The sequence below is a fragment of the Furipterus horrens genome, unplaced genomic scaffold, assembly GCF_987537825.1.
Source record: "Furipterus horrens unplaced genomic scaffold, mFurHor1.1.pri manual_scaffold_5, whole genome shotgun sequence".
NCBI lineage: Eukaryota > Metazoa > Chordata > Mammalia > Chiroptera > Furipteridae > Furipterus > Furipterus horrens.
In genome coordinates this window covers 117,728,995-117,752,217 of record NW_028327175.1, presented here as the reverse complement: position 1 = coordinate 117,752,217, position 23,223 = coordinate 117,728,995, and the positions used below count along the sequence as shown (strand labels likewise).

Below are 23,223 nucleotides of genomic sequence, written 5' to 3'. Positions count from 1 at the left end.
CCTGCTCCAAACACAGCAGGAGTTTATTAAAACAGTTGGTGTGAAACAAGGTCCTCCTGGGAGCCGAAGCACTGAGTGCCAGTCCAGGCCCCAAAGACACAGAGGTGAGGGGAAGACAGGGTTCCAGCGCTTGGCAGGCTGGGATCCCTGACATAGTATCTCTGCCTGGTTCATAATGACCAGGTCCACCTCTGGAACCAGGCTCAGGAAATGGCCCCCACCCCAACCACTGCTCCTCCCTGAAGACCTGCTGGCCACATGGGGCCTCATGGCAACCAATACCCAAACACTGCCTACCTACCAAGGACAGGGCTAGGGGCTGGGTCTTAACTAAGCTCCTCACACTATCCTGGCTCCCAACATAGCCAGGGAGCTACCCAGGGAGCTTTTAGAGGGGTACTACTGGCCTTTGAATGACCAATCTAGAGAGGCAGGCCCAGAGGGGCTCCTATGCCCCCGTGGCTTCCACTAAGGGGGTGTAGGGAGGGAGACTGTGGACGCAATCAGCTAGCCCTGGGAACCTGGTCTCTCTCCCTCACTACAAAGTGCAGCAGCCACCCAGGGACTCCATGAGAAGATGGCACATGGGCACAAAGAGATCAACTGATGCAAGCCTCAGCCTGCCTGGGGCACGGGCTGAGGCAGAACACAAGGCCAGGAGAGGGGGCTTCATAGGGGAGCAGATGGCAAGAGGGTGGGCCAGGGTGGTCAGGAGCCACTCCAGCCAAGGAGTTCAGGGCAGCAAGGCCTCCTCCACTCCAAGAACTGGCACTGTGGGCTCAGGGTCAGATCCCTGCCCTGCCTCATCTGAGCTAGGTGCCACACAATTCTCACCGAGATTTGAGGTTTCTCATCTGGAAATGGGGGTGTGGGTGCTTGCACATGCCCTGTTTCCCCCAAGGGCTGTGGGACAGGAGCCCATGCCCACAGTGCAGGGTCCAAGAACTCTAGAAGCAGAGGCCTCTGTGAGCCAGGGTACAGGGTCACCTCTTCTCTCCCCAATTGAGTCTAGTTTCCCTGTCCCCTCCCACATGGGGGTGAGCGGAGCCTTCTTCCTTTCAGTCTAGCAGCTGCCATCAGGTAAGCCCAGATACGATACTTGTTTAGAAGTGGGTCTGGGCCCTGGCTGGGTAGCTCTGTTGATTAGAGCGTTGTTCCAATATGCCAAGGTTGCAGGTTTGATCCCTGGTCAGGGCACATACAAGAAGCAACCAATAATTGCATAAATCAGTGTTCTCTATTTCTCTCTCTCTAAAATCAACAAATTAAAAAAAGTAAGTGGGTCTGGGAGCCATGGAGGGGGCATATGCTTTCTTCTAGGGTGCATAGTGGCAGCATTGCCCATCTCTGCACTCAGCGTACACTGGGAGGAATAGCAGCAGAGAGGATACTGGAGTGGAAGTCACTGGAGGGGTCATGGGTGAGGGTCATTAAGAGGAAGTCACTGGAAGGGGACATGGGTAGAGTTCTCACCCAGCCCCACAGCTCTGAACAGCCACTTTCCACATCTCCATCTGTTTTTGCCATCACTGTTCTGAGAGAACACGAAGGCCACAGGCCAGCCCCGTCCCCTCTCCAGCCTCTAGGCTTCCTCTGCACCCCCAGGTGATGTCATCGCAGTTTGACTCCCTGCCCCCACACGGCTCCCCCACAGTGCTGTAAAAGTGGGGGGAGAAGGACATGGGAGGGAGGGACCAACAGGACACAGAAGGCCCAAGGAGCCACTTACAGGAGCCCATACAGTGGGCAGAAGCAGCAGAGGCTGGCCAAGCAGGAGGAAAGCCAGCAGACTGGCTGGACACTACCCTGAGAGGGACTAGGCCAAGCAGGGCCCATCCTCTGGGCCAGCTGGACCCTCCCAGATCCCTGCAAACCCCAAGCCAGCAACCTCCAGGTATGCCAAGGCTGGAGAGATCAGGCCAGCTAGGGTCGGGGAAGGAGTGACCAGGGGACAAGCACATATCTACAACAGCAAAAGACATGTGTCACCTCCCTTGGTACTAGGAATGGGGCTGGGCGGGGCCCCCACTGCCTGCAGCACTGAACACAAATCCCAAAGAGATGGGGACTCTCACTCCCAGCCCATTCCTTCGGCTATCCCCTCTCCTATGCTGAGATAGGCAAGTGTGTTGGAGGAGAAGGGAAGATTCCTGGTCTACGCTACACACCTGGGCCTCCCCCCTCCCCCAGCAGTGCCCCTTCAGTCACTGAGAAGCCCAGTCTGTCCTCACATAGGGGTGGTCCCAACTCCCCCTGCCTTTTAGATCAGATGTTCTCAAGAGGAGGGCCACTAGCCTTTCCTGGGCTTGCATCCTTGTCTTCAGGGTTTGGGCACCCAATGGCACATCCCTGTGCCTCTGGCTCAGGTCTCTCCTGTTCCAAGCAAGAGCTAGAGTAGGGTGCAGGAAGGCAGGGGGAGAGCCCTGCTTCCACCACCAAGCTGGAGATGCCCAGGAGAAGATGCTGAGGGCCCCCCTATCTGATAGACCAAGGTAGCTCCCCATGCCCTCCCCATACAGGGCTCTGCCTTTGCTCACATCCCAGGCCTTGAAGTAGGCAGGGGAGGCAGGGGAGGGGAGGGAGAGACGGGGGAAGAAAGGAAGGGGAAGGAGTCCCAGGGCCCCAGCAGGAAGAGATGGAAGGGGACTTCGAGTGACAGCAAGTCTAGAGTATTCCCTGGATGGCTCCAAGGGCAGTTCCTTTTAGAAATGAGGAAACAAAGCTCCCAGATAAGCCAGGAAGATGCCCTGCAGCCCAGAACTGCCTAAGTTTCTTCCTCTGCCAAGGAGGGGAGTGGCCTGGGTGCCTGCTCCCCAGTTCAGAGTTCCCCAGTCCAGATGCTGGGTGAGGTCTGGGGGCCAGCCGGAGCCCCCAAGGAAACATCTGCACATTCCAGACACATGTGGTCAGTGGCGGGGGCGAGTGCCAGGCTCCAGCCCAGCACCCGCATCCCAGTGCGGGCTGATACACTGGATACTGGGCTTGAGGGGAATGGGCTCCGGAGGGGCCGCCGGCACATGTTATGTAACCTGCTCCTCCCAAGCCAGCAGCGGCCTCCTCCCTCTGGCAGGACAGAATAGCACAGTGGGCAGCAGGAGAAGGCACCCTACTCCCCATCCAGGGCACAAGGCCTACACTCCTCCCTCCAACCCGATCCCTCAGGGCTCCTGGAAATGGAGCCTCAGTGGGCCCTACTCAGCCAGCCTATCCTCTCCCTGAAGGCCCCACAGGCTCCAGGGAGAATCAGGTTCTCCTCCGCTCAGCAGGGGGAACGCCAAACAAGGTCCCTGGACGCCAGGGCCAGGCAGAAGGGAAGAAGGGCCGTAGTGCTGACCCTGAGCCCCTCAGGGGACCCTTGCCCACCCTTCAGCCCTCAGGCCAGGCAGTGCCACCCTTTGCCACCTCGACACCTCACTAATGGCTCCTTTCCGCACTGGCGTCAGGCATCCAGAAGCTCAACGCCTGTGCCAGTTTGAGTCTAATAACATCATTCTGTTTTCATTCCCTTCTATTTATGGAGAGTAAGGCTGGCTTCCAGGGCCGGAAATGATGACGTTTAAATTAATGAATTCAAGTTCAGGAGAGAGAGCTGATTTGAAGAAAAACATTTGGAAAGGATGAGCTGGGGGTGTGTTGGGGGGGAGCGGGGAGGACCCACCAGACCCACGTCAGCTCTGTGCCCAAGCGCCTCACCACCACCACCTGGGTCTAAACCAAGGCCCAGGGAATCAGCAAGGGGGGGCGGGGGGGCGCGGGAGAATGTCTCAGTCTTGAAGACTATAGAGTGGAAGGCCTGTGTGAGAATCCTCCATAGTCTCCCAGCCCGATGGCATTGGAACAGGAAGCAGTAACCATTTCACAGGTCATTCTGTGGGGTCCCCTCAAGGAGCTTTGCTATCCCGTTACTAAACTGTCACCAGGAAGAGACATGGGCATCTGGTGCAGTGACGCTCACTGTACAACCCACCTGGGACCTCAGGCAGGAATAGGGAGAGGAGCATCAGGCAGGAGATGAAGCTGTGTGTGTTTTCCACAGAGCCCAGCACCAAGGAGGTGCGTTCAAAGATCAGCCACTATCAGGGCATGAACAAACCAGGGTGGGGGGGGGTCTGTCCAGGAGACAGACCCAGCTCACCCTTCCACATGCAGCTAGGAAGTTGGAGCCTCTCTTCCTAGATATGGGGAGAAAAAGAATCAGCACCTGGGGGTCCCCCAGGTACTGCACTCAACTGGTATGCTCCTCTGCACTCAGGCCTGTCAGCCAACCAGAGCAGGGGCTGCACCATTCCTTACAGATGGGAATGCTGAGGCTCAGGAAGGCCACCTCCCTCACCCCATCGTCACCTCCTCAGAGTCTGAAAAGTGAAGGAGAAAGGCAGGTGGGGCTCTCTCTACCCTGGCCAGAGCCAGCACAGGGCCTCTGGCTTTCCGGAGGTCCCACCATCCACTCGGCTGCTGGGCACAGCCAAGGGCATGATGCAGCCTGATGCCAGGGCTACGGAGCAGTTTGGAGGCACAGAACCCTGGAGTCCCCAATGGCATTAGCCTTGCCCTGAGCCCTGGACCTCATACGCCACCTCAGCTGGAAGGAAAAGCTGGCTCTGCTTTTCCTCAGACACAGCCCCTTCCAGGGTGGCCCACCAGGATTACAGGAGTGGGCTCCATACATTCCAGGCATGGGGGCGGCTAAAATCGGGAACACCACACTTTGCCAGGCTGGGCTCACAGGCTCCTCACAGAGAGAAAGAGTTCTGCCTACCTTGGCACCCCCTGCAGCCCCCTCCCTGGCATCAGCAGCTGAGCACCACTGGGCCCCTTGACAGAGATGGCTGCCAAGCAATGAAGAATGAGGTGTTCCGGGGGAAAAGGACATGAGCTGCATTTTCCAGCTGCCTTTCACTCAGCAGTGCCCCTGCTGCCTCAGCCAGCTGGAGACGCAGACACCTGGCACACAGGGCCAGGACCCAGTGTGCCCAAACCCAGACACCACACCACCCTAGACAGTGGCAGGAGAAATGGGATGTTTTCATTCCAGCGTGCTTGGCAGGCTGGGCCCACTGGATTCTCACTGCTGGCACTGGCCACCACACAATGTTCCAGAAAGGAAAATGTCCATCTCCATCCAAAATGGTTTCTTCACTGGAAACCAAACCCCAGCCAGGGTCTCCACACTCACACTCCCAGCCCACCTGGCACAGGGGCAGTTGGGAGGGGTTGAGGGTGGGACCACATCTGGCACTACCAACTAGCCCAGCCAGTTGTCACATGCTGGTGGTCCCAAGGCACAGCCTTGGAAGAGAGGACAAGGAGGTCCCAACAGGAAGTCAACCAGGAGATGCCCTGGCCTTGCTGGGGAGGGCGTTGGGAGGGTGGGGGTGGGGGGCAGGGTGGGACTGCAGGCACAGCCTGCAGAAAACAGAGAAAGGGAAACTGAGCTGAGGAAAGGGGCAGGCAGACACACCTTCTCTGGAAGGGCCTCATCACTTTGCTACCCCAGTGAAATAAGGGTGTGTGACAGCTGAGGTGGCAGCAGGGACAGTGTGCCAGGGGACATTGAACAGCTTACATGTGGGCATGTTCCAAGGACACAACATCATCAAAAACAAGGTGCACACAAGAGTTCATGGCACTCTGTTCACACTTTGTAACTTCACTATGTTACATATCCTCACCTGAATGTATCAAAACAAAGGCTTAGCCCTGGCTGGTATGGCTCGGTTGGCTGGAACATCATCCCGTACACCAAAAGGTTCAGGTTCAATTCCAAGTCAGGACACATACCTAGGTTGCAGGTTTGATCCCCAGCTGGGGAGCCTATAAGAAGTAACGAACTGATGCTTCTCTCTGGCATCAATGTCTCTGTCTCTGTCTCTGTCTCTGTCTCTCTCTCACTCTCTCTCTCTCTCTCTCTCTCTCTCTCTCTCTCAAAAGCAATGAAAAAATGCTCTCAGATAAGGACTTAAAAAAAAAAATCTACCTAAAAAACAAAGACTTAAAACTGAGATAAAAACACAAGAGGAACGTGCCAGGCCTGGGTGTGATGAATCCCAATACCTGTGTGGCCCTCAGTTGAAGGCACCTCTGGGGTCAGATCAGGCTTCTGGACGGGGGTCTCCCTGCCTGGGAGCTAAGGGGTGTATAGGAGTCTACCTGCTCAGACTCATCTGTGTTTCTCCTGTCTGCTGTGGCATTTGGTCTGAGCAACAAAGTCATGGGCAAATGTGTACCAGCACAGGGGCACTTCTTCTCAGACTTTTGAGTTCTCTCTGTTCTGCAGCAGGGCAGGTCCTAGGGGCCCATCTCCTGGTGGCGAGTGCTTGGGGACACAGTAATGGGCTCTTGGGAACATGGAAAGGAGGGATGGAGGGGACCACTTTGGCAACAGCTACAATTATTGGGACCACCAGCAACTGAGCCCTGTGGATGTACCATACACTCCTACTTCTGAGGCCCCACAACCCTGTGAGATATATCCACTCAGAGTGCCCATTTCACAGATGAGGATACTGAAGCTCAGAGATGCTGAGTGACTTGGCACTCACACAAGAAAAGCAGGAGCTGCGATGTGAACCAGGTCTGACCTGGGGCCTGATCCCCTACTCCTGGGCTCCCATGTCTCTCTCCTGAAGTCAAACAAGAAATCAGTGGGAAGGACTGGGCCAAGCAAGCAGTTGGGGCCTGAGCCTAGAGCCCACCTGATCCCACTCAGGGACACCCCACCCCCACTGCCACCTCCCTATGGTTATGAGCCAGGTTGCTGGTTCTGTACCCCAGACCCCTACATGAAGTTGTGGGGACATGCCCCAAAGTGTGCTGTTGAAATCACCTCTCTGCCACATGACTCCAGCCATGTAACCCCAGGAAGTGACTCAACCTCCAGGAAACTAGTGTCCTGGTCTGTAAAATGGGACCAAGAATAGTTCCACCACCACAGCACTGTGTGAGGCACCATAAGATAAAGGTCAGAAAGGGCCTCATACAGAGCATGGCACTTGACAACCTTAGTGGGAGAGGATGAGGCAGTAGTGGGGAGGGGGCCACCATCCTGGACATGTTCTTCACAGAGATTTAATTCAAACATAATTAACATACTATAAAGTTCACCCTTTTAAAGTATACAATTCAGTGGTTTAGTATATTCTCAAGGTTGTACAACCATCACCATTATCTAATTCAAGAACATTTTCATTACCCTAAACAGAAACACCACATTCCTTGTCCATCATGCCTCCACTCCCATCCCCACCCTAGCTGTAAACACTAGTCTGCCTGTTTTGGACATTTCATATCAGTGGAATCATTTAATATATGATCTTTTGTGTCTGGCTTCTTTCGTTGAGCATTAAGTTTTCAAGATCCATCCATGATTATAACATGCGTCAGTATTCCATTCCCTTTTTTAAAAAGATTTTATTTATTTATTTTTAGAGAGAGGGGAAGGGAGGGAGAAAGAAAGGGAGAGAAACATTAATGTGTGAGAGATACATCTATCAGTTGTCTCTCGCACACCCCCAACTGGGAACCTGACCTGCAACCCAGGCACGTGCCCTGACTGGGAATCAAACCCGCAACCTTTTGGCTCACAGGCCGGCACTCAATCCACTGAGCCCCACCAGCCAGGATGCCATTCCTTTTTATGGCTGAGTAATATTCCACTGTATGAATGTATCACATTCTATTTATCCATTCATCTGCTGATGGATATTTGAGTTGTTTCCACCTTTGGCTTCCATGGATAATGCTGCTATAAATGTTTGTATACAAGTTTTTGTACAGACTTATGTTTCATTTCTCTTGGGTAGATACCTGGAAGAAAAAGTGCTAGATCCTATGATACCTCTATGTTTACTCTCCTGAGCAACTGCCCAACTATTTTTTAAAGGGGTGCCCCATTCTACATCCCCACCAGCAGTGGAGGAAGGTTCTAATTTCTCCACATCCTCACCAATACTCGTTATATCTGTCTTTGGGGGGTTAGTTATCCCAGTGTGTCTCTCACTGTGGTCTGATTGGCATTTCCTTGAGCATCTATCTATTCATGCACTGATCAGTCATTTGTATATCTTTTTTGGAGAGAATCCTTTGCCTATTTCTAAATTGGATCATTTATCTTTTTTGGATTGAGTCGTAAGAGTTTTTTTATATATTCTAGCTACAAGTCCCTCGTCAGATAAATGATTTGCACATGCTTTCCACACTGCAGTTCCCGTTCAGGGGACCACATACAGAAGGTGTATGTGCCCTCCTGTCCACAGTTCTGGAAAATTTGCACTGTGTCTTATCAGGAAACTAACATTACACACACATTTAGTGTCTGATTTCCCAAGTGCCAGCTGCTGTATGCAGCTCAGGGAATGTGAGGGTGAGACCAGCAGAGTACAGTGGTCCCTCTCTATATTGTGGTTCACTTATCGCAACCTCACTGTATCACGGGATTTTTAAAAATATTATGTTTAATTATTTATCATGGATTTTTCACTGTATCACGGGATTTTGTAGTACTATATACGTATGTTGTTAAAGTTACGTAAGCTTAAGAGTGTAGAATATGTTTAAGAACATAAGTAGTGTTTATAAAAGTGTGGAAAAGGTTAATAAGGGAGTGGGAAAGGTTAATAAGGGATTGGGGGCAGTTTATAGTGTGTGGGAAGGGTTTATAAAGCCTTAGAATATATATAAATACTAAAATAAATGTAAGGTTCCTACTTCGCAGATTTTCACCTATCACAGGGGCGTCTAGAATGTAATACCCACAATAAGTGAGGGAATACTGCATACAGAACATGCAGGTCCTCCCAATACCTGCTGTCTCCACACAGCAGCCCATGTCCTTTCTAGAAGATACCAACCATGCCACTTCCCTCCTAGATCCTTCAATGCTGCCCCTACCTGCTCTCTCAATAAAGGCCCCATCTCCCACCCCTCCATCTGAGACTCTGCCCAGCTGTCCCCTCTGTCTGGGATACTCTCACTAGCCCTTGGATGACTCCTGTGCAAGGACGAATCACGGCTTCAGTCTCACTTACACTGGGTGGGGGGAGGGGGCCCTTCCAGGAAGCCCCTCCTAAATGGCTCCCTCCCCATCATCTGTGTCTTTGGTTCAACACTGGCTCTCTCAGAACTGAGCCTCGGACAGGTGGGCCTTGAAAACCCCTGGGATTGGACTGGCATATAGCAGTCAGGCCCTCCGTATGCCCGGGGCTCATGGAGGGGACCCTCTGTTGCCAGGCCAGCCCTAAAGGCAGTGACACATGTAGCACCAGCAGTCTAACATGTTACACACACATCAGGCCCAGACCAAGTCCAGGGGTTTGCTCACCTTCCCTCACACACATGTCCCGTGCAGACACCAGGGACTGAGCCACCCCCACACTCTCCTGTTACTTAGGGGCACAGGTAAGGAAGTGTGAGGCCCTGAGTGCTCCCGACCAAGAGACAACCCTAAGACCCCCAATATTTTAATCAGCAAACCAAGTCCCTATTGAGTTCTTGCCCCTAGCCTAATCCCAGATCTGAAACATGCACAAGACAGTACACAAAATTTAGTATGGGCCCCTGGCCAAAATTAGCAGTGCACAATGCCTAAGAAATGTTTGGCCAAATCACCCACACCTGACACTAACTGAGCACTAGACCACACCTGGAGCAGCAGCCCTGTCCCATCTAGAAATTTCTGTGGTAATGAACACTTTATCTTTGTGTTGTCCTTTCCAACACTAACTGCCGACCACAAGTGGCCCCAGAGCACTTGAAATGTGACTTGCCACACAATGAAGCTCTGGACCCAACTATCGATCCACAGGAAACAGAGGGTAGAGGGATACCGCAGATGACACCATCGAGGTGGCACAGAGACCAGGCACTGTCGAAGCCAGTTTCTTCAACAAATTGCACAAGGGAAAAAAGAAATGAAGGCAAAGCCTATACATCAATAGGAATTACATGGTGTGGACCTTATTTGGATCCTAATTCAAATTACTAAAACAAACTGAGACAGCCAAAAAATTGAACACACTGGAATTACTGTCGTAGGTATGATCATGGTGTTGCCATACACTCCAAAATGCTTACAGATCAAAGAATAAGATGCTAGAATTTGGTTCAAAAAAATGGGTGAGGGTGTGGAGGGGCAGGATAAGCCATAGGGCAGTGGGTCCATGAGGTTCACCAGGCTATTCTGCCTCTGTGTAGCTTCAAATTCTCCATGATAAAGCTTTAAAAGTAGAGCAGCAGCATTGGCTGACATCACCATTTTTAGTGTGCCACCTCTAGGCAGTATGGGTTAACCCAAGAAAGGCTGGGGTCTAGGAGCCCCAGGAGCCCAGAGGACCACACGGGCCAGACTCCCACCCAGGACTAGACCTGGCTGTCCTGCCTCACCTCAGGCTGGCCAAGGAGTCTCAAATAGAAGGGTGGCTGCAAGACACTGACAACAGAGGCACCAGGTCCAAGCCTCCCAGAGGATGCTGTGTCCCTTGCACACACATACCCTCACCCAGAAGGCTCCATGGCTTTTCCAAGCTTGGCCCTTATCCCTTGGAGAAGAGAAGGCTCACCAATCTCCCTCTCCTTGAGGAGGGGATTTGAAGGGTTGATAGGCAGAATGGCTGGGACAGCCCACAGAGCACAGATGGGGAACCAGTGGAGGCCTTACCATCTGTACCCAACGGCTCAATTTCCCCTGGGTCCTCGCCCGCAGCTTCTGGAAATCTCACAGAAGCAGCTTGGAGATGTAAAGAAGAGCATGCAGTCTTCTCTATTTCCCATCCACCTACTTCCCAGGGTACTGCCACACACTCAGAGGGGCCAACAACCCTGGGAATCCTGCCAGCTCAGGCCTCCAAAAACCAGAAGCAGAGTCTAAGGGGACACACACAAGGCAACAGGCCTGGATTAAATCATTGTCTCCTAGAGCCTCCTGAGCATGTGACCTGATGCAGGTCGGACCTGCCAACATCGTTTACTCCCTGGATAGCTCCCAGAGGCTAGCTCAGATGAGTCAGCAGCAGCCAGGCTTGATCTCCAGCAACTCCCAACCCACCAAGGATGAAGGTAATCTCACTCACAGCACCAAGAAAGAAGGGGTAGGGTGGGTCTGATGCAACTATGTGAGCACTGCTATCTACAGAGACAGTAAAGATGGCAACGCACTTCAGTGGTCATGGAGCAAGATGACAGCACACCACCCCCCCATGGCTCCCAGCTGGCCCTGGAGAACCCACCCCCAATCCACCTGGCAAAGCCCCAAGAACAGCTAGACCATTTAGGAGAAGCACACACCCCTATTTCCCACCACCCCCAACATCCAAATACTAACCACCAGGCCCCCTGATTAAATGTGGCCACATGCTAGAGTCACCCAGGGAACAATATTACAAAACTGAATGCCAGGTCCCACGCCCAGATTTAATAGCCTGTGGCCAAGGAGAGATGGAGTGCTGACTTACGTGCCTAGAAGTGCTCAAGAAATTCAAACAGGGCCATAGGGATGTGGATCAGCAGGCTCTGAGGCTGCCCCCAGTCCCGGGGAAAACTGTCTGCAAATCTTGGTCTCTTACAAACTTTTCATCCCAACTCTAGATCCTGAGCACCTCACAGTTAAATCCAGTTCTGCCATGCACTGGCTATTAGTAATTGTGCTTGGAAAAACTGCATCACCTGCATCTCAGTTTTCTCATCTGTAAAACGGGGATCTTCACCGTACCTTCGCCTCAAAGGATTAGGGTGAGGGTTAAGCATGACAACAACCACAATCAGAACTTGACACAGGACCTCACTTAAGGCAAGCTATCCACAAAGGCTGACTCATTACTACTTCCGAAATGCAAACCTGACAACAGCTTTTTGGTGTTTTAAACCCTAGCCACCTGTTGTTCCCAGGATAACATCAGAGTCCTAGGGGCCCTTCAGGACCCCAGCCCACTACCCATGGTGCCCCCACTCCCTCATGCTTTCCCTGAAGCTGCCACGCTGGGGATGTACCCTAACATCTACACACAACCAAGTTCAGCCTCCAGGTCTTTGCACACACGGTTCCCTCCTCCCTTCCCCTAAACCCACCTTCTTGCCCACCCTTAAGTTTCAGGCCAATTCTTACACATCTGTCAAATCTTTGTCCAGACACCTCTAAAGGGAAGCCTTCCCTGCCATCCCACACAGAGTTCTCCACCTCCTTGCTTCCTTCTGGGCTCTCAGGTGCTGGGTATCCGCCTGGCCAAATCCTATTAGTCTCTTAATTAGCGTTTAAGTGTTTGCAGACTCCGTTCACAGACCGCCCTACCCCGCCCACGCTTGCTGCCACAGGCCCCCCATCAGCTCGCGTTTGCGGAGCCCCACCGGGTGGGATGTCTCTGCTTTCACCGAAACCGGGCTTGTTCTGTTTCCCTCTGGCCCACGCCAGGCGGGCTGACAGCCGGCCACAGTCACAGGTTTTCCTTATTTAGTCGAGCCGGCCTCACTACGCTGGAGCCTCGCCCTGGGAAAGGCCTGGCCCACACTCCGTTTCCCCTTCTAGAGGCCGGGGACGCGCCCACGCCCTGCGAGGCCCGCCAGGCCGGCGGCCTGCCCGGCCGAGCCTCTCCCAAGAGGATGCAGACGCGGGGAGGCCTCCAGATGCCCTGCGCCCCGCTAGGCCCCCATCGCCCCACAAGGTCCTCACGCCCGCCTGGCGCCATGGCAACCGCCCGGCCCGTCTTGCGAGGCGGTGGGTTACTCACAGTGCTGTGGCGTCCGCGGGGATGTGCAGTGGGGGCCCGAGCGTCCGTAATCCGCGGCCGGAGCAATTGACGCGGCAGGCGGCGCCGGGCGCTGAGACGCAGAGACAAGGGGGCGCGCAGGGCCCACAGCCGCGACTGGAGTTCCCCGCCAGCGCCCCGAGCCACAGGCCCAGGCCCAGGGCGAGCGCCAGGCGGGCTGGCGGCATCTTCAGGGTAGCGAGCTCATGGCCCCGACCCCGAGCCCGCCCGGCGCTGGCGGCCGCGACTCAGGCGGGGCCCGCGGACGGCATGGCGGGACGGGATCCTAGGGCGACTGTGACCTGTCTACCTGCACAACTCCCGCTCCGCGTTCGGGCCCGGCCGCGCGCTCCGTCTGCCGCCTCCTGCTCGCGCGTTCGCGCTGCAGTGCAGCCCGCCACGAGCTCCTCCTCCGCCCCGCACGATGGGGCGGGGTGTCTTCAGGTTCCGCCCCTTGTGCACCAGGGCCCGGCGTTTCAGGCTCCGCCCTCTACGCCACCAAGTCAGGCGAGGAGCCGGACGTCTTGTGGCTCCGCCCTTTGCTCTTGCCTTGTGGCTGCCTTGAGAAGTGGGGCACGATAGGCGGGGTGCTCTGAGGCCACGCCCTACCCTCAGCGCAAACTTTCCTTCGCGTTTTTTGCCCGCGCTCTCCTCAGTTGCCTGTCGCGTCAGCGCCTCCCTGCGCGATCCTGGCGTCCCCCGGCTCGGACCCCGAGCCAGTCTCCACAGTCCCAATACTGAACACGCCAGCAATAATAACTACCGTGGAGGGAGGTCTCGGAGCGCCGGCTATACGTGCTCATCCACTCCCAGAGCCTGTGCCCCTCTCGAGAACCTGGCTCACAGTAGGCGCTCAATAAATATACATCGCGTCCTCTCCTGGAGTCACACCTGCGAGGTGTGATTGCTAGTCCCCGCAGTCACAGAAGTGACACCCAAGGTGGACCTCACCTGGGCCAGTGAAGTGCAGCATCCCGCAGCTGCCCGCCTACCGGCGGGGGTCAGAACACAGTCTTCTTCTGCTCGACGGGCACCGCGTCCTCACTCTCGGGCCGCCGCTTGCCCACACTTTCCTTTCATGGCCGCTGAGTACTCGGTGCTTGGCTCTGCAGAGGGAGCTTTTTTGTTTCTAGGTGTGTGCAGTATTAAATTACGAAACTAACGCTCGTGGTGGGAAGAATCCACGCCTAACAACATAGATGCACTCTGAAAACGTGCTAGAAGCCCCACACAAAGGATCACATATTATTATGATTCCATTTACAGGAAATGTCCAAAATAGGCAAGTCTATAAAGGCAGGAACTACGGAAATGGCTTCACGGGGAGTGGGTGCGGAGTTGATGGGGAGTGACTGCCAATGGGTTTGGGGTTTCTTTTTTTCTTTTTTATCCTCAACAGAAGACTTTTTTTTTTTTTTTTTCATTGCTTTTAAGGAGAGAGGAAGGGAGAGAAACAAAGATTGGTTGCCTCTTCTATGCACCCAGACCGAGGATCAACCCACAATCCAGGTATGTGCCCTGACAGAGAATGGAACCCTCAGCCCTTCAGTTACAGGTACACATTTCAACCAACTGAGCTGCACCAGCCAGGGCCTGGGTACAGGCTACTTTTTGGGATGATGATGCTCTGGAATTAGTGATGATGGTTGCACAGACTTGTAAGTATACTTTTGAAAATCACTGAATTGTGCTCTTAAAAGGGTGGATTTTATATCTCAATTTTTAAAAAAGATTTTTTAAAATTTATTTTTTGAGAGAGGGGCAGGGAGGGAGAAAGAGAGGGAAATATCAATGTGTAGTTGCCTCTTACATGCCCCCAACTGGGGTCCTGGCCCACAACCCAGGCATGTGCCCTGACTGGGAATCAAACCAGCGACACTTTGGTTCTCAGACTGGCACTCAGTCCACTGAGCCACACCAGCCAGGGCTCAGTTTTTTAAATAATGAAGAAATAATAAAATTATTCCACCACTGGGCACTGGGAGTGGGAGGATTAGTGATGAGAACTTCTTGAGAGGTAGGAGGAAGGAAATGCACATCCTTAATTTCCTCATCCATTCATTCATTGCCTTATTTCATTGAGTCTTCACAATACTAAGATGTAAGTATTATTATTCCCTTTATTAAATAATGTAACTAAGGCACAGAGAGGTTAAGAAATGTATCATAGTCACACAGCAAGTAACAGCCAAAATTGAGATTACATTCCAGACCCACACTTTTAAATCCAGTCAATGACAAACTAAAAGTCAAGGTCTCTAGATGAGGGAAGATACACCCATGAGAGACAGCGGTGCAAAATGAGAAAAAGAGATTAATAAAGTTTAAAGGATTGTTTGAAGTTGGTTGTGGAATAAATGCAATTATTTTGAAAAGATTTCTGAAATGGAAAAATATATATGTTTAAAGAAGGAAATTATCTGGAAATGAAATTCTAGACTATTTCAACAAACTTTGTGGTAAAACAGAGAAAATAAAATTTGCCAAAGATCTTTGTTTTATTTAGGGAGAGGGACATTGGAGAAATGCTTAATTCTTGATCAAATATAGATTTTAAGGTTTTTATTAACAGTTTGGCATAAAATAAAGGGGAAAACTACTGGGAAGAGGAGAAACAAGAAAACCTGTTTGGCCCAGGAAAGGATTAAAAAGGGAAACAATGTAATTTAATCAGAACATACAAAATAAGACCAAGCACATGGATGATTATAATAAATATAAATGAGTTAAATTCCCCTATTAAAGAACAAGGATCTCATATAAGAAAACACACTAAATTCAGGTAAATGCTGTTTACAGGGACCCAGCTAAGATAAATAACCCAGAAAGCTGATAATAAAGAGATAGGAAAATAAAGGCATAAATAAGAGGGGAGCAGTATTAATTCCAAAATAATAGAACCTAGACAAAAAATAATAAATGGTAAAAGAGCCCTTCTACTTCACACCAATTAAAGGTACAAGCTGCCCTGACTGGTGTGGCTCAGTTGATTGGGCATCGTTCCACAGTCAAGAGATCGCTGGTTTGATTCCCAGTCAGGGCACATGCCTCGGTTGCAAGCCAGGTCCCCAGTTGGAGGTTTGTGAGAGGCAAACCGATCAATGTTTCTCTCTCTCTCTTTCTCCCTCCCGTCCCCTCTTTCTAAAAATAAATAAATAAAATCTTTTTTAAAAATTTAAATAAAAATGTAAAGGTACAATCTGTGTAGAATGTTAGAAACAAGGACATAGTGACTCCCAAACCAGTAAAAAGTCATTAGTAACAAAGGGCAAATGTAATTAAAGGGTCCTAAGGGCGAATGTAATTAGAGGGTCTCTGAGAAGGGAGCTGACAGCACTGGCATATCTACAAACCACAGAAGGGGCATTTAGATAACCGTTTTAGATTGTAACTCCGGAGTAACCAGTAATGGAGAAACGGGGAAGAAGGAGAGGGGGAGCTAATTGCGTTAGGGCGGGGAAGCTAATCGCTCTCACTTTAGGGCAAAGAAGATAATCACTTTAGGGTGGCAATTTCAGGGTGGAGAAGATAATCACTTTAGGGTGGCAATTTCAGGGTGGGGAAGCTAAGACTATAAAACCAGTTTCCTTTGTCTACTTGGCGCGCACATTCTCCTGGCTGTGAGGGTGCGCCGGACTCTGCAGACTCGTGAATAAAGGCCTCGTTTTACTGCTCAAGTCCTGTGTCCCAGTTTTTATTGTGAGCGTTTCTCACAAGAATATATAATAAACTATTGTATTCTCAAAAATAGAATATCAATATGCAAAGCTAAACTATTAAAAATTCACAAAATCATTGTGGGAGACTTTATTACACCTTCCTTTGACTGATAATAATGAAGCAGTTTTTAAAGTCAGTACAGATATGGAGCAGTGATTTTTCAACCTTTTTCATCTCATGGCATATGTAAACAAATTACTAAAATTATGAAGCATATATATATATATAGATTGTGTTTATTCTATATATATATATTCTATATATTCTATATATGTATTTATTCTATATATATGTATTTATTCTATATATATGTATTTATTCTATATATATGTATTTATTCTATATATATATTCTATATATATATATATATATATAGATTGTATTTATTTATTTGTACAGATAGAGGAAGGGAGAGAAACATCCATGGGTTGCCTCTCACATGCCCCCCACCAGGGACCTGTCCTGCAAGCCAGGCATGTGCCCCACGGGGAATTGAACCGGCAACCTTCTTGGTTCGCAGGCCAGCACTCAATCCACTGAGCCACACCAGACAGAACTTTTTTTTTTTTTTCCTGATCTGACCCCCACAAAAAAGGTATCTTTTGATTCATCCACAATAGACAACTATCATGTTCTCTGTTGCCATTTTTGCATGTTTTAAAAATTCTTGCAGTACACCAGTGTGCCTCTTGAGGCACACCGCTTGGAAACTGCTTCGGTGATTCGTTAACAGCACAATTAACAAGTTCTATTTTATGTAACGATATGTTGGCTAGATCAGGGGAAATGATTAGGCAAGAAAATGGCCTTAGGCAACACCTCCCCCTAGAGGTGCTCTGGCTCCATTCACCTGCTCACAGCACCACATGTTGAGTCCAGCCCACAGCAGACCCCACCCTAGCTCAGGGAAGCCCTCCAGAGTAGAAAGCTGTCAGCAGAGGACCTTGGTGCAAGCGATGGATATCTTCATTATCTTGTTTACAGTCTCATGGGTATATACATATGTGCATTTACTGGATGTCAATCTGACCTCAATAAAACTGTTTCTTAAATATCTAACCATTTATAGTGACCAAAAAAACAACCACCACCAAAAAAGCAGGTCAGTGGTAGCTAGGAACTAAAGATAGGTGAAGGGAATTACTGTAGAGGGACAGGAGGGAATTTTGGAGGTGAAAAAAATGTTTTATATAATTAGTATGGTGATGTTTAAATGACTATATACTTGTCAAAACTCACCAAATTGTATATTTAAAATTAGTAAATGTTATTTTATGTAAACAATGCCTCAATAAAGCTAATATGTAAAAACCTAACAACATAAAAACTAAAATATCTTATTTTAACAATTCTTGGGCCAATAATATCAAAATTAAAGTCAAATTATATAGAAATGAATAGTAATGATCATACCTTTTACTAAATCTGTGGGAGGCAAAGATATATATGGAAAGAAACCGATAACATCACTTTTGTATTATTAAGCATGAAAAATCAAACTAGTATATAAATTTTCATGTCAACATTTTAGATAAGCAACTAAAAATAAACCAAAGCAAAGTAGAAGGAAGGAAATTAGAAAACTAACAATAAATTAGTCATTTAAAAAGAAAAGGTAGAAATGATTTGTAAAATTAAGAGCTAGTTTTAACATATAAGGCTATTAAGATTTTTTTTAAAAACCTGCTGACAATTGTGGCTAAAAGAGAGAGGTAAAAATAAAGTACAGAATGTTAAGATCAAGCACAAAGCTTTGTTCACAGAAATAGTTAAACATTACAAGAGAAAATTATGTGCAATTGTCTAACTTTTGAAATCTTAGTAAAATCATTATATGTTATAACAATATAAACTATAAAAACTGACTCAAGAAGAATTTTTTTAAACTCAAATAGACCAATAATAAAGGAAGAAATTGAAAACATATTAAACCATGCCGGTAAAAGATACTGAATTTAGATCTTTTTATGGACAAATCCTATCAAATATGGAAAGATCAAATAATTGTGATTTTATTTATACTCTTAGAGAACAACAGTCACATAAAATGTATTTTATGTATATTTATACATAAATATGCAATGTACTTAGTGGATACCTAAACAAACTGGACAAAGGTAGCACATAAAAGAGCATAGCCCAGTTGGTTAGAGTGTCATCCTGATAAGCCAAGATTACAGGTTCAATGCAATAATCAACCAATGAATGAATAAATAAGTGGAACAATAAATCTCTGTTTCTCTTTCTCTCTCCCTTCCTCCCTCTCTCTCTAAAATCAATTTTTAAAAAATAGTCCAGTGATTTTTAGGTCTGTGTCAGCCACAGAATCCTTGTTTCAAATAAAATTCCCAAATAGAAACTCAAATGTCACTTCATAAGCTGAATAATGGATGACAAAGATCTCTGGGTCCAATTCCCCATAACCTGTGAATGTTACCTTATATGCCAAAAGGGTTCTTACAGGTGTGATCAAATTAAGGGTCTTGAGGTGGAGGTTGTTATCCATGTGGGCTCTAAATGTAATCACAAGTGTCCTTATAAAAGGAGGATTTTTAAAAAGATTTTATTTATTTATTTTTAGAGAGAGGGAAAGGGAGGGAGAAAGGGAAAGAAACATCAATGTGCGACAGATACATCAATCAGTTGTCTCTCGCATGCCTCCAACTGGGGACCTGGCCCACAACCCAAGCATGTGCCCTGACTGGGAATTGAACTGGTGACCTTTAGTTTCACAGGGTGGCATTCAACCCACTGAACCACACCAGCCAGGGCTAAAAAGAAGATTTGACAGCAGAAAAAGAGAAGACCAGGAAATGGTAACTGGAGTGATGCAGCCATGAGCCAAAGAAAGCTGGAAACTGCCAGAAGCTGAGAGGCAAAGATTTTCCCCTGAAGCCCTCAGTAGGTATCAGCCTTGCTGATAACTTGATGTCAGCCCCATAAGACTCATTTCACACTTCTGGCCTCCCAAGTGTGGGATAATACATTTGAGTTGTTTTGTGCCACTGTTTGTGGAAATTTGTTACAAGAGCAATAGGAAATTGATACAGGTGCCATTATCAAACCTAATAGTGGTTACCTGTGAAGGATAGGCTCTGGGGAGGATGAGAACTTTTATTCTTGCCTTTATCTGTTAGTTGTTGACATGCCAGCAAACATCATATATTACTTTTATAATATAGGAAAAGAAAAGACAATGCAAATGAAGCACTTGGTCCAACTCAGAGGCAGCCATTGCTCAGACTTTAATGGTTGTCATGGCTACGTAGGTCTGTTTTATTTATACTACACCTATGCCCCACTACAACCATAAGACCAGGTATGGCACTCACAGACTATCTAGGGAGCCTGGGTCATTAGGCAACTGGGGATGTTCTGTGTTGCCCAAGCCCAAAGGTCTCACCAACATAGGAGCTCAGTGCGGGGTCTGGATCAGAGCCAGGCCCTCTCCTGACCCTCTATTCTGCAGTTGGCACATTTTCCATCCTGAAACTGAGAAGACTCCTCACGTGTGAGGACCCAAGCTGCTGTGGGGAGTGAGAGCAGAGGGTGGATCTGCCCTTTGTTCCAGCCCTCCATGAAACAGTCCTTTACTTGTGCAGGCAGGGATGGACACCTGCACCTTACCACCTGCCAGGTAGGGCCTCAGTGCCACAAAGGTGAGACAGCTGCACCTGAGCATTGAGGGCAATGGGGGAGCCTACCTCTGATACCAGCTGCTTCTGGGGGGATTGGATTCTTCTCTCTTTGAGGTGGAAGTCACATTTAATGCTTCTGCAGTTCCTCTCTAACGTCTCCATGGCAACGTTCATGCAGATTTCATAGAACATAAGGTGTTTGAGCTGGAGGAACCTCAGAGATCAGTTCCTTCCACCCCTTCATTTCACAGAGAGAGGAAGAGGCTCAAAGAGGACATGCCACATACCCAGGGTCACACAGCAAGCCAGGACCCAGGTGGGGTCTCTGCCTTCTGGTACCATTCCCAGCCAGGGTTCCTTTTCCTGAGATTTCAGACAGCTGAATTCCATAGGACTGACTTCTTGAAAGACATTCTGGGGGCACAAACTTTGGGGGCTTTTCCATGTCCCCCTTGCTAAAGGATTCCTGAAGTCCAGTCTAGCTCTGTCCTCCTCAGTCATGGAGCTCTCTGTTCAGTGCTTGGTGAGGGCAGGAGCAGGCAGGATGGCCTCAGAATACTCATAGTCTGGTGCAGAGGCACCAGAACCCCCACCCCCAGGGGACCACTGGACAGCAAATTTGAGTGTCCACCGAGCAAGAAGTGGGGAACGGGAGAAGCCAGAAAAGACTGCCTGAATAAGTGGGCTCCAGGCAGCAGCTGGAGTGTTGAGGACTCTCATTCCTTCCTGAGCCTGCCTGGCTTGAGGGCCATGTCCTGTGGGTGAGCGAAATGTGAAAGTGAAGCAAGAGGGCTGGAGAGACTTCCCCAGACCATAGGTCCTAGAGGTTTGTTGTAGCTGGGACTCATGTCACATATCACCCCAGGACGAGGGGTTTAGACACCCAGAAGGAGTACAGGATTTAGAGGCCCAGGGTATGAGAGAACCAGAAATCAGGGCCAGAGGGTGCTGGGGGTTGTGGTCCAGGCGTGAGGCCTCAAGGAATCTGGGGTTGCTCCATCCCTTTGCTGGAACATGGATGGACACATGTAGACCCACCCCCCGCCCCCCACATAGCAGAACCAGCCCTATGCCAGCAGGATTGAGGGCTGTAGGCCCCTCTCCCCAGTGGAATGTGGTCCTCAGCCCCTCCCAACTGTTTAGCTCCATGGCTCACAACTCCATGCCCTGCCACAGAAACCTGACCTGGCCTGCAGAGGGTCTTCTCCTCTGTAGATCTGAAGATCCCAAGATTCTGAGCATCCCAAGATCCAGCCAAAGCTGCCCTCCTGACCTTTCTCACCAAATGGGCCCCTTTACTTCCCCTAGCTGGCAGCCTGCTCTAGTTATCTGCAGCTGTATAACAAATATTCCCCCAAGTGCCCATGAATCTGCATTTTGGACTGGGCTCAGTGGGATAGCATAACTGCTCTTCATGGAATCTGCCGGGATACCTTCTTTACTCACTTGGCTGACAAGTGGGTTCCTCTCCACGTGAGCTTCTCCAAGAGGCTCTTTGAGCTTTATCAGAGTATGGCAGCTGGCTTTCAAAAATGAGTGTTCCAGGAGACAGGAAGGAGGTGCTGCCAGTCTGTAAGTTCCTTTTTTTTTTTTAAGGTTTTATTTATTTATTTTTAGAGAGAGGGGAAGGAGAGAGAAAGAGAAACATCAATGTGTGGTTGCTTCTTGCTCACTCCCAGCCAGGGACTTGGCCTGCAAACCAGGCGTGTACCTGATGGGGAGTCAAACTGGCAACATTTTGGTTTGCAGGCTGGCGCTCAATCCACTGAGCCACAACAGCCAGGGCTAGTCTGTAAGTTCTGAGTCCACAAATGGACACAGGGTCACTTCTGCCAGCAAAGCAATCACAGCTCCTGTCCAGACCCAAGGGTGGGGAACATATACCCTCTCCTGTAATTGGAAGGAGTAGCAAAGAATTTGCCATCTCTAATCCATCACAACATTTCACAGTGTCTGCCCCATGGCTCTGACTCTTCTTTGCCTCACCTCCAGGCCTACAGATTCCATCTCTCCTGGAGGTCCCCTTTGTCCCTATTACCCCTTCCATTGGGTTACTGCAATCCCCGTCAAACTTACCTCCTTTTCCACAGGCTGCAGCATCCATTCCCTTTCTGCTACTCTCCAGTACTCCTGTGGCAGTGTCCTCTGTTGCTCAGCTCAGAAACCATGCATAACTCCCTACTTCTCACTGAACAATTTCCAAGCTCCTAGGCAAAATATTTGCATTTGCCTTATTATCTTGTCCCCCTTCTATGTTACCAGTTGGGTTACCTACCATTTCCTCCAAGCAACTGGACCACACTTTGACCTGTTCTGTTCAAAGTGCTCACATACTGGCACTCGGCCTGCACATATTCACTTCCTCCACCTGGCAAGTTTCTCTGTCTCCTATCCTATTGGACTGCTGCTCAACCTTCATAGCCCAGTGAAAATGCCCTTCCTCCACAAAGCCTGCTCTTACTACTTGATCACACTAGTCTTTTAAAAAATATATATGTTTATTGATTTGAGAGAGAGAGAAAGGGAGAAGGAAAGAGAAACATTGATCAGCTACCTCCCATACTTGCCCTGACCAGGCATCGAACCCACAACCTAGGCATGTGCTCTGATCAGAAATCAAATCCCCAACCTTTTGGTGTACGGGACAAAACTCCAACCAACTGAGCCACACTGGCTAGGGTGATCACACTAGTCTTATCACTGCACACTGAAGCACATTCTGCCTTAAATCCTTCTTAGCAGTGATGTGTCTCCTGAAGTGTGACACCCATGTTTCTAACTCATATTTCTTTCACCAATTAAATAACTGTTTATCGACGCCCAGAGCCAGCTGCCAGGGATATGGCAGTGACCAAGACAAGAGACTTCCTGTGCCCAGGCAGCTTACATTCCAGAGGGTGATACAGATGGCAAACAGAGGAACCAAGAGACTTAATGATCAAAGATTAGGAGGACTGCTGGAAAGCAAAAGAGGCAGGGTGCGGGGTGTGTGCTGTGATGCAGGGGCCCAGAACTCCCTCCTTTCAAGAGAAACCAGAGACCTGAAATTTCACATATATTCTCCTAATTTGAAAAGTTGCAAAGACAAGCCTTTCTGCTCTGCTGTTCTCAGCTTCCTTCCCCTCCTGGTC

General features: G+C 49.4%; 1 protein-coding gene across 2 annotated transcripts in view; it reads right to left on the bottom strand.

Annotated features, from left to right (window-relative positions):
• The window catches only part of PKD1 (polycystin 1, transient receptor potential channel interacting), a 45,737-nt gene extending 32,610 nt beyond the window's left edge, over positions 1 to 13,127 (bottom strand). For both annotated transcript variants that reach the window (XM_090277240.1, XM_090277239.1), the window contains exon 1: positions 12,717 to 13,127. In XM_090277240.1, coding sequence (XP_090133366.1) covers positions 12,717 to 12,922 — 206 coding nt within the window. In that variant the 5' untranslated portion in view covers positions 12,923 to 13,127. The remainder of the gene's footprint in view (positions 1 to 12,716) is intronic.
• Between the last annotated feature and the right edge of the window lie 10,096 nt (positions 13,128 to 23,223).